General features: G+C 38.4%; 1 protein-coding gene across 1 annotated transcript; it reads right to left on the reverse strand.

Annotated features, from left to right (window-relative positions):
• Window positions 1–1707: 1707 nt before the first annotated feature.
• On the reverse strand, window positions 1708–10049 carry LOC128900796 (semaphorin-4E-like). Its single transcript, XM_054182316.1, has 13 exons — window positions 9978–10049; window positions 9596–9655; window positions 9307–9405; window positions 9017–9116; window positions 8734–8844; window positions 8221–8372; window positions 7727–7902; window positions 6182–6338; window positions 5620–5842; window positions 5050–5165; window positions 4466–4632; window positions 4226–4278; window positions 1708–3177 (listed from the first exon to the last, which is right to left on the reverse strand). The coding sequence occupies exons 1-13, from the start codon at window positions 10047–10049 to the stop codon at window positions 2525–2527; spliced, it is 2139 nt and encodes a 712-aa protein (XP_054038291.1). The 3' UTR covers window positions 1708–2524.
• Window positions 10050–12129: the final 2080 nt, after the last annotated feature.

Here is a 12129-nt window from a genome sequence, read left to right on the forward strand (position 1 = left end):
AACTTGCACCAAAATAGTAGGCTCTGTACTAGTTATTTTACAATAAAAGGTGGAAGTAGCATTCATAATTTAGCTATATTCATAGCAGAGTTCAATAGTAACAGCACCAACACTAGCAATAAAACACTTCTCACGCACCAATTTCAGCATTTTACTTCCACCCTATTTTGTAAAGCATTTAGAAGGGAGATTTACTGGGACGGGTGTAATTCCTTGTCTCCAGTGTCCCCACTACTATTGCCCCTGTGTTTCGGGTTACGGTTTGCCGGTAATTTTAAGTGTGACATCAAGGCGTATTCTGAGGACACTAAGGTAATGCTCGCTTCGAAACAATGGCCAGCACAAAAGGGTTTTGGCACCAAGAGAGCTGATTTTAGAAACAACGGGGAAGGTCTGTGTTTTCACAGCGAATTGGTGTACGCTCGGAGGAGTCAGTGGAGGGTGGGAGCAGGAGCAGCGCTGGCTGTTCCGGGCTGGTAGCTGAACAGCAGCTCAAGGACTTCTTCGGCTCCGTCCCCTTGCCCCATATTCTCTGTCCTTCCGACGTGCAACGTGGCAACCAATGACAAAAGGACTAAAACTGCACCAAAGACCCTACCGAAAGTAGGGCACACTATCTTTCATATCGACCTGTTAACTGTAACTTATCTATGACTTCTCTTAGAAGCTAATTATTTTACACATTTAAATTAGGGTAATTAGATCAGCAGGAATTGAACTAAAACCAAACGCCGGTAGCCTTGTGAGGATTTTCTGAAATGGGGTTTTATATTTCATCTGCACTTCCTTCCACTAAGGGAAGAGAGCAAGTGTCCCCAAAGGTAAGAATGGAAATTTCGATCACTTCCTATGTTATTAGTTATATACCACTATCCAGCCTGCATCATTAATTTCCATACAGCCCTTTGCATATAGGGAGTAAGCATATGGGTAAAGGAACCCTGCAAGGAAGTAGACTGCCTTTCAAACTGAGACAAGACGTGCACCTCAGATCTTGTTTCTGCACTGCACTGATACAACCACTGAAATGCAGCCAGGCTGGTCTTGGCATAACAGTTTGCCAGCAGCTGTCCAGTCTTCTAATTTTCAGACACCCATTTTATATAGTTCTCTTGTCCAGACTTCGCACCAATGGCTTCACCTTGCCAGAAAGGCTGACAGTGTTCCTACCTTTACGTCCTTCCACAGAAAGGTGTCGTGGTTTAGGCTGGGCTGGCCACTAAACGAACAAAAGGGCAAACGTTGCTGTGAAGAATTTGCTCGTGGGAGGAAGAAGGCATCCTAAAACTGTGACTTCGCTCCAATGTAAACGAGCTTAACCTATTTATGTTTTAAGTGAGAAAAAACACCAAATAACCGCTTATCTGGTCTTTCTTCCTATCCAGGTATCTATGTTGTACACATCGTCTTCCTTTCCATGCATTCCAGTTTAACTTGAAAGCAGGTGTCTTGCTACAGCTGGTACAGCCTTCCAGATCGGAGAATCCATTTCCAAGCGGGTTTCTCCTTCCATAGCTATATCCTGAAATCCTTTCACTGGATTTTTTTCCAGTGAAACCTGGAAAAAAATGTGCTGTATCTAGAAGAGCATCAACCTTCTACTTTATGCACATCTGGTAAGATACAGAGTAAGAAGCACAGCCTTCTGTCCAGGGATTTCCGTGATCAAGAACCCTTGTTATTTTCCAAACAAGAAAACATAAGAGAACATTTATTTGAAAATGAAGAAAAAAGCGTCTCAGCAAAAATGCTCAATTTTCAACGGCCTTTAACAAAAGGAGCTGCAATGTCTGAATTTTGACCACACCTCAGAAATAAATTCAGAACAACGATGCAGTACGTAAGTTGATTCATGACATTTTTGGACAGAGGGGAGATGTATCATAAAGGTCACTAAAACCACATTTGAAAAATAAATGCATGGAAAGCCTTTTGAAAGCCTTAATAAAGGGAAAGGAGAGGAAAACACAGAAAGATAAAATATAGGAAGATGACTCAGAAACTTCTAACAAAGCACCAGATCTGACACCAATACTCACTATGGTCAGTGACAAGTAATTTAACCTCACATGTAAAATGAGGGTAGTAGCAACCTCTTGGGGCACTGGGAGACTTAATTAGTTGCTATTCGTAGATTAAACAGAAAATCTGAAGGTGAAAGCACTAAATGCTAAGTATTATTAGCTTCTGAAGTATTAATTTCTGTAATTGGGCAACCCCAGCATTACAAAAAAGTGGATCAGTGTCAATTTTTTGAAATAAATCTATTCTTATGGTTCTATCATGTCAAAAAGCTACCCAAACAAGGAATTTTGCTTTTAAAAAGTAATAACTGGTAACACACCTATGTAATACACAATGCAACCTGTCATCTTCAATTCAGAGCTTCTGACTCCTACCCAAATTTACATTCCACATTCCTTAACAGGAAACATCATGTCATCTTAACCAAACAGCTCTGTGAGCTGCAAGCTCCCAGAGCTCTCTGTGACACTGGCACTGCTACGCGTTCCCGCTGCACTCCCTAAGAAAAGCTCACAAGCATCGATTCATTAACACTGGATATGTTCGTTTGTGTGGCTGAACTCTTCCTTACGCTGCCTGATCCCTCTGTGGCCAGTGCTGGACTTCCCAAGCCAGCTGTGCCAGTGGGTTTTGAGCTGGTTTCTCTGCTGGTCCAAGGCAGGGAAAAATGACCCTTGTAGAAGTTCCAAACCAACAAGAAAAAGAAAAAAAGTGCAAACCCAGCCCCGAAGAGTTTTAAAACAAGCTTCTCTCTGTGGCTGTCCACAGATTTCTGGTTTGCTGCCTTGTTCATCGACGAAGGTGGTTCTGAAGACCGAAACCCCTCAGCTCCCGCTTCAGTGCGCTTATTTGCTGTGACAATAACATTTGCTTCCTCCATCTTTTCTTGGGCATAAAGGACATAGCGGGCCACAGCGATAAGGAATTCCTTCCCTTTGGATTTCTCTACCGAGATACAATCATAGAATCCAGCCTCATCCATTGTCGCATTAAATATTGCTATTCCTCCATCATAGAGGAGATATTTAGAGTCCTCGGCCCGAAGTCTGCTCCCATTAAACTTCCACACTACACTTGCCAGATTCGACAGAGGAACACATTTAAGATGAACGTTGTTTCCAAGGGTAAAGAGACATTTTCTTACGCTATTTTCTGAAATTAGGAAGATAATTTTTTTTAAGTAAGAACACTGGGGATTTAGTTTAATTTACAACACCAAATACATATTCAAATAAATATAAAATTTAATTCACCAGTCTTGACAATGGGTAACGAACAGGTAAGGAGTAAAGACAAAGAAATCCCATTACTAACAGGTCTGGCTCTGTGTCAATGACAACTTGCTGGCCTTATTCCCACTGATGTGTAACAAAATGAAGACGGCAGTAGAAGTTTAAGATTTCCAGATTTTAATCTGGTTTTGCCTCACCTCTATACACAGCCGTGCATAAATAAATTCACCTTCATATGCCTTAACTTCTATATTGGTTAATGACATCCCTTCACAGAAACGCTTTGATGTTTAGATTTGCCTGCACAATGCTTCTATCAGCTGTGTAAAAGTTCCCCACCTGTCCCACTGATCGCCGTATTATCATTTGTCATGCGGGCTAAAATATACAAGACTAAAGACAACTCTGACTTAAGGTAGGTAAGAGATACATCTTGTGTCACAAAGCAATGTATCTTGCAAGTCATTACAAAGTCACTGCATAAAAATACCAGATCACACACACCTGCAATTCTACATTAAAAGTAATTAATTTCCCAATCCGACTAAACATAACGGAAATAATTTTAAATGGCTGATAACAAACAGCCTTCTTTCTAAGTGTACTCTTGAATAGCATGCCATGTATCTGCACCCTAAAGCAGTGACAGAATTAAGAGGACAACTGATGTGTCGTGTGATTTCCGCAAAGCAGGTGTGTGAGGGACACCAATAACTTAAAACGGGACACATTTATCCTTCCCTCGAGAGTAAGACTTTCAGTCTGAACTGAAGTATTCTGGCATTTAGATTGAGAGGGTTAAGAGCATTAGGCAGTACCAGCTCAGTGTGGTTTTTCTGGGGGTCTTAGTTCAAAAGTAATCATCAACATGATTTTAATTCTGTGGTTTTCTATAATGCAAGAACTCCAGTGAGCACAAAGCATTTTCATTGCTAAAATAGTCTTTCTTAAAACAGACATTCACATACCTACATGATGGCACCTGGACGCATCCCCATATTTCACACTTTGAATTAAATTCCTGGGGGGAAAAAAAAGAAAAAAAACAAACCCAGAAAACAAACAGATGAAAATACAGACAAGAAGTGTTCCAGCTTGTATCGTTCCATTTCTAGGAACCATCCCAGTTTTGTGTTCCAGATACTGAAGTGCACAGATAAAGCAATCTCACATCAGGTGTGCAGCTAAGGCAATAGCTTTTTACTTACTCTGTACGGCCAGTTTGCTTTGCCAGCAGAACGCATTCATTAGCAGCCTGAGCCCACGCGCAGTAAGGGTCTCTGGCCAAGACGCAATCCAAGCAGTACTTGTACCGGTGGCACTCTGAAACTGGCAGCTGCACCACTTGAGACAGGGACCCTGCATACAGCATTCCCTAGAAATGCAGGAGGGATTTTTTTTTCAATAGTGAGTGAGATTTTAAGCTGTTATTTTCTAATACGGATTGTGAGATTTTCTGTTATTTATTAAAAATATCAGTAAACCACAAATCTTGTAAGAATAGATGGTGATATGAATGGGAAAAACCCCTAGCTTTCCATAACATGTAAAATGACAGAGTTCCTTCCCTAATTTTTTAATGAACATCAAGGCTTGCTTCAGTTTTATTTTGACACACACAAATTCTTCTACAGAAAAAAAAAAAGTGTTGTGCTTCTGTTACTAATGACTATATGATAGAAGCAGAATTATGAGACATTTACAGGCTATTTAAAAGCCAGAACATCCCAGAAGGAAAAGGCCTGAGACAAGCTATTACAGCAGTCACGTTCTGTATGTAGAGAAGTTGTACCTTCTCAGAAGACAGCTGGAGAGACCGTACAGGCGCAGGAGACAGAAACAGTTGTAGCTCTTCCACAATGAACATTTCCCCATCACAACTGAAAGCTTTATGCAAATATCCGTCATCTACATAAAATGAAATGTATTTCTAAAGATAAACTTGTTTAAACATAGCATAACATTTTAGCTCAAGTTGAAATTAGAGATTTAGAAGACATTGCTGGGCACAGGGAATTTTTTAAATTCTTCAAAGCAATTCTTATTTTTTCTTTCAATAAGAGAGAAGCAGTGATTTTTTTCAGGGGAAAAAAGACCTCAAACAATCCCTGAATTTGCAAATATTATTATGTCACATCTCCTTTGATATGGAAAGTTTATAAAGAGAGCCTTTTAATGTCCAACAAGCCAAACACATTTAATCTAACTGGGATGAAAATATTAAACTAGCAAGACAGCTTCTGAATGCAAAACTTCAAACAGAGCTGATGAACACTTTTACTTTTTTGAAGTCTCAGAAAAAAATTCTGGAACAAAATACATAAAAATGTATAGTAAGTTTTACTAAAATAAAAGCACTTACCTGTTCCTAGAAACATAACATCGTATGTTTGTTTATCTAGGCCAGTGACTCTGTCTACTACAATCCTGGTATAGTTTGAACCTCTCTTCAGCAGCACTGGTCTATTACCGATTGGATTTACAGAATTATCCATTAGAGGGTGATCTCTAACAAACTGCAAAACTTTGTCAGGCAAGTCAGAAGAAGTATTATACCCAATACTCCGTGCAAAATTATCAATGCACTAAAACCAAAACATAACGAAAATTATTACAGTTGCTTTTACATTTCACCAAGGTATATAAAAAAGGTGTATTTCTTTCTAAACATTCAGTTATTTCTGCTTATCTTCAGAACATAAGTATCATTATTTTCCTCACACTTTATGAAATAGCTAATAATCCCACATCTCTTGTGGAGCAGAACTGTAAGCAAGGCAACTTTTCTAGGAACCTTAGTATGAGAAAGCAGGTATGTTTGCTGATCATAAACACTCCTTTTGTATCAGTAAAACATGAGCTAATGATTTGCTACCAAGAGAGATAATCTGTTCTTTAAATAGAACAAGGAAATTCATATTTACAGCACCAGGACGTGGAACTGGCACTTCTCCCCTGTATACCACCCATTTAACAGGGGAATGTTGTACAGTTACTGGTCCTTTGTAGTTTCCTTTGGAGAAGACTTCCTGAATGTTTTTCATACTGTATGCACAAACAGCTGATACGTCTATTCTTCCCCTTAGAAGAAAAAACAACACACAAAATAAAAGCAAGTTTTACTGGCTTTTACATAGAAAGAAATACTGTAAAATAACCCAATCTGCACAGCACACACTGCCGTATCTTTTTCAAGACTAGTCAAAACATACCTAATGCCAAAAATACTCTGTTGCAATTTTCATGATTCACTAAGAAAAGAATTAAAGACATTCATAAAAGATGGTATTAAATATGTTTTTGTTAAAAATCAAGTAACCACCCTCAAATAAATTGAAACCGGTTAGAGAATGAGGACCTTCTGACAACCTTTCTTGTGAACAGACAGATGAGCCCAAATATTATGGTAATCAACGTTTTGACAGGATTCTCCTCCCTTTGGCTCCACACTTCTGACACCGACCACTAATTCTTCTTCTAATCCTTTTAACTTACCTTTATTGAAAAACCCAACACTTTTTCTCTTTGCCTCCCATTATAGCGCTTTTCAAATTGACGACTGAAAACTTAGGTAGACTTTTAGGAGTGTCTGGACCAGACACTGCTGTGATTTGAGTTCTACCAGTGAATACCAAGTCTAAGTCTCTTTGACGCACCCAAAAGAATAAATGTTCTACAAATTCTTAGGACACACTGAACCCAACCTGCCATACCCAGGAATAAATCTCACATAAGCTCCAGTGGGTATAAACTGACAGGTAAAGAGGTGGCAGCAGGTTAAGCTGGACAGTGCTGACTGTGCTGCATTCCAGTAATTCTGATGCTTTTATAAAACATGCGAATTACCTACTCACGGCTACTTTGTCATTGCTATTTTTTGACAAGTAAAGTTTTGATACACTTTGTCTTGTTTTTCTTCATTAGTCAGAGCATTAAGAAAAAGCTGGTTAACCCTAAAACTTGAAAGGTATTGGGAGTTCTGTTTTCATTTGCACAGAACATTACATTAGACAAACAGGCCATGACAGATACTTCTTTTGGAACAGCAGAATAATTCTGCACCTTGAAATGTCAGCTATTTCCTTTAGTGCTATAAAGACCAGAAGAATCCAGGGCTTTGTGTATGTAATTATGTGATTTTATATGTAATTAGTTTTAATTGCCCCACCATCTGACTAGAGAAAACATAACTCTACAAACTTGGCTTAGGAGACGCTTTTGGTTAGTCTTTAATTGAAGGATTTGGCCCAGGAACCAAAAACGTTTCGTTTCAGATGATAATGTTTGCTCAGTTGGATCAAGCTGTAAGAAAAACAAATGTCGTCCATTAAAACATGCAGCGTAAGTAGCTGGTGGCTCCTTGTTCTGAGTTAAAGCCAAAAGGCTGTACTAAGGCTATTAATACTGAAGTGAGAACCCTTACTCAGTTCATTACAAAGTTTAGTAGCATACGTAGCCCTCTATCTCACCATTGTTGGGAAAAAATTCCATAAAATATGCTGTCCTGCCACTTTTTTCTCCTAAGTAAAAAGATGTCCTGGACAATATTGAAATGGAAGTTTAATTCTGGAATGGAACAGGAAAGGCGGGATTTTAAGAATGACGTCCATCTTCTCTGCAATACGCGTTTTCCACCAAGATCACCCTGAACGAAGGAATAACATCAACACTGTAGAATGCATAAAGAAACAGATGTAATTTTCATCTAATAGTGTTGCTGTGGGGAAAAATGTAGTTGGCCTTTCAATACAAATCTCAGTTCAAAGGCAAAGAAAAAAGGTTTAAATGTCAAATGCAACCAGAACAGCTGGTTCTGTTCCAGCAGGAAAGAGACGAAGCTAGTTCAGAAATAAATTGTGTGTGATACAATTTTGTTTGATTAGCCAGTGTAGATACCATTGTTAATCACTTGAAACTTCACCTGAAATACACTAAACAAGATCCTTATACTACAAATACTAACTCTGCAGATCCGGGCAATTCTGGACACCAGAAGCTTGTCATAGAATTCAAATTCAACAGCTGTTTCAGTGAAGAACACATAAATTTTATCATCATCTCCATTTGGATTAGATTCACTTTCATGCACTATTTCCATGTTGACAAAGCTTGGTTCTGAAACACATAAATACAAAAAACATTTTAAGTTAATTCCAAGAAAAACACAAATGCCAGGTATTATTTTAAAATGAAGTCTAATAGAGCTTTTCTGCGGACTATTGGAAAAGGAAAAGGCTGAAAAGTATTTATGAATGTATCAAACATTAAGAGAAGGAACCATGCTTTCATAAATGGAAAGCAAAAATGCTCATCTCATCTAGTGTAGTCCATAGTCACTAATTTCTTCTAAATTCTGTCCTTAGTTGAAATGCTCACACTACAAAATCAATACATAACATACTATTGCACTCTAGAGAGAATTCATACACCAAATTAAAGTTCAAGAGACTAAAATATACAAAACAAAACTTGTTACCATTTAGCCATGATGTTTTAAACTCTGTTCTTACAGGATTTCTCATACTGCGAAGTATTATAGGTTCTGTTCCCAAGAAATTATTTGAAGTAGCCGAATAAAATTCCCCATCTGTAAAGATTTGGAAGAAAGGAAAGAGTATAAAGTACTTATTTTTAAAATGCAAAGACATATCACAAAGAACAAATTGGGGTTTCCATGCAAAAATATAGAATTAGGGTAACGGTATCCAGTAACTTAGTTTAGGTGACAAAAACCATTTCAGGCTGCATGTCATACATACCTACAAAAACAGATGCATATTTTAGAGTTGGTTCAAATGGACACTTCCCTCTGCTCTCTTCAGCTCTTCCTTGCAAGCTTATGTTCGTCCCATGGATAACCTATGGCAAACAATCACTTAAATAGGATGAAAAAAATAACATTCGATAAGTAGTTTTCAGGTCTTTCATACTTTTATAAAAGAATTAAGACAGTTTCTAATTTTCAACACGAGTATTATGAGAAGGGTGTTTAAAAATCTGCCACACTACTCAAAAATCTTCAGTAAAACCTGTATTCAAACATCATTACCATATGATCACAAGTTGGGTGATAGGCGTTAGTTCCACAGACATATAAGTTAGAGTTATTTATCTTATGGAGGAAGAGGATGTAGTTCTGGCATCTTATCTAAAATAGAAAATAATAAAAAATTTTTACATAGTGTAATGGATTGCATCTGAAAATTTCCTGATGTCTTAGCAGCAAGCAATCAGATTTAAATGAACTTGCTTTTATTTTGTTTATTAAAAAGAAGCTTGATACTGTAGCCATTTTAATTTTAGTTAATAACTTAGAGGGGGGAAACGGAAGTTCCTACCTCTTCCTTTCCTCTATGAATACATTCCAGTTGTCTTTCCCGTGTAGCAAACCAATATTCCTAAAAGCCAAAAATACCTGTAAGGTGGTATGCTGCAACTTTTTTTCACAAAATTATGTATTAAAAAAATCCCGAAATAATCATAATTTGGGTAAATAAGCAGTTTTCTGTGTATCTCTATGTATAAGGCATAATAAATAACCTGGAGAGAGGTACTGCTTTGGTTAAAAGATTATGCGATAAAGATTCAAGCCTTGAAATAGTAATACTTTTATATATTTAAAATCAGAATATTAGGTTCAAATTAAGAAAATCAGAGGCAAAGTATTTTTTTTTGTTTTTAAGAATGTATGGGGAAAGAAAAGAAAAGTCTTTCATTTACCCTGGCTATTTCTCTAGAAATATTATTCAAGTCAAGAGCAAATACTGCATCTCTGCCTCCAACAAATAACATATCCGTTTCTTCATTCACAAGGAGAGTGGAAACATTGGATAGTCCTTCCTTCATAAAAGTGTTTATCTTTCCAGCTGTAAAACATAGAAGATAAGTTCTTTTAAAAATATTTATCACTAGAGTCACAGTGTTATGCAATAAAAATTCTATATTGAAAACAAATTGTAACAGAACAAAAGAGCTTACAGATCATTGTCTAAATAATATGGAAGTATTTAGCTACATGCATGGATATTCTTTTCCCAATTTCTTACAGGAAAATAAACAACGCTATTATTATTCCCTGTAAGCCAGAACCTCCAGCTACAACAATTACTGTTCAGGCATTCCTCACTGTCATTTGGACGAGTGCACCCGCAACACTCGAGGTGAAACAGTCCATAGCATTCTTTCGATGCCTCATAAAAAATAAACTCCTAACACTGTGCTATGTTTCTTTCTGCTTGGGAAATTACTATTTTTCACTTACTTTGGTATTTTACTGTTTTTCTGGGAATGCAGTTCGCAACAGATGCTTTTGTTTCTTGCATTAATTGCAAAACAAGATAAACAACAACAGCAGTGCTACCCATTTTCAGAGATTCAACTAGAAATAAGTTTTTTCCGGTTTTTATTCCTTGTCGTTAAATAATTACAGGCAGCAGTTTCTTCATGATTCCTGAAAACATCCTACAGAAGCCCTCCAAAGTAAGTATCTGTAGTATTCAAATATTTTCTGAAACTTGTCAAAACCTCTTAGTTTTCCACTCGGATAACTACTTCCAGACGTCCTAAAATTAAAAGCAGTTTAAGTTCACTGTAATATTTGGTTACCTTCATTTTTACAAGAGATAGACAGCCATGCCCTTTTACAAGATTTTGTAGCTATTACCTGTATTTATACTAATCAGAATTAGCCACCACTCTGACGGCAATTCCAAGCTATTACCAGCAAACCAAGATTCGCGCCAAGTCTGTGATTCTCATTCGCAAGCTGCGGTTTTTCAGTTTTTCTGCAGAGAACGTAAGTATTATTTCACAAACAGTAAGAACAAGTGGGAACATTTTGCAGCAGTCAGCTATTTTAGGTATTAAGAAAAATCATAGGTAAAACTGCTTTATTTACAGTAATTCACCATTTTTTATATATATTTTATATAAAAATACATACCTATCAAATCAACATTATGTTATGAAAAAAGAATTTATATTTTATTAAGTTAATTAGAATCAGGTACACTTATGCCTGGAATTTTGGCAGTCTGTCTAAATGAATATGCCCTCCAGCCAACGCTAGAAAACTGAGGGAAATTAAAGCTAGGTGGTTGTCACCTGCCATTACAGAAACCACAAAGGCAGATTCCAAATCTGCTTTCATAAAGAAGGGAATCTCTGCTCTTTCTGCACTTTCATCTGCAGGCAAATGCCAACAGCTGAGGAAACCGTTTGCGTTAGCATAAGCCAAGTAAAATATCGTTTGGGTTAGAATACTTTTAAATTAATGAATCAGGTTGGAAACTTCAGAAGACTATTGAATGACTTCCGTTAGCGCCCATATTGTAACCCAGCGTGCAGAGACAGAAGGTGCCCGTGTGCCAAGACATTTCTTTGGCCAACAGCACGCATCTCCTAGGACATGACCATGGCACTTGAGAACAGACTTTTTCCACAGTCTTATTTTATGCTTTCCTGTGACCGGCTTTGTTCGCAGCACCTGGGATGGCTGGTCCCGGCAAGAATGGACCCCAGGAGTTTGCAGCTCTCCTGTCCCATCACATCTTTGTTTCAGTGGGCAAACTTTGACATTGAGCCTGGACTCCCACAGCACGTTTTGCTTAAACCCCTTCCCTCGCAGGCGCTTCTGGAATGCAGCCACGGCGCAGCCCCCAGGCCTGAGGGACACGAGTTGTGCGGCCGCGCACGGCCCCAGGTGATACCCCAACCCACCACGCCTCCACAGAGCCCTGCCAGCCCTCTGGGGACGCCCCGCAGTGCCCAAGGCCGGCCCCCGGCCCCGCTCCCCTCAGCCCACACGCCCCCAAAATGGCGCCGCCTCCCTCAGCCCACACGCCGCCTGAAGAGCCACCGCTGGGGCGCTCGC

This window comes from Rissa tridactyla, chromosome 22 (assembly GCF_028500815.1).
Source record: "Rissa tridactyla isolate bRisTri1 chromosome 22, bRisTri1.patW.cur.20221130, whole genome shotgun sequence".
Classification (NCBI taxonomy): Eukaryota; Metazoa; Chordata; class Aves; order Charadriiformes; family Laridae; genus Rissa; species Rissa tridactyla.

Excerpts from the sequence above, each read along its gene's own strand:
- LOC128900796 (XM_054182316.1), bottom strand. The coding sequence starts at position 10,049 with ATGTTATTTGTTGGAGGCAGAGATGCAGTATTTGCTCTTGACTTGAAT. Across the intron at positions 9,117-9,306 it reads ACCCAACTTGTGATCATATG|GTTATCCATGGGACGAACAT; the intron begins GTAATGATGTTT and ends TGTTTGCCATAG. Across the intron at positions 8,373-8,733 it reads TAAAACATCATGGCTAAATG|AACCAAGCTTTGTCAACATG; the intron begins GTAACAAGTTTT and ends TATGTGTTTCAG.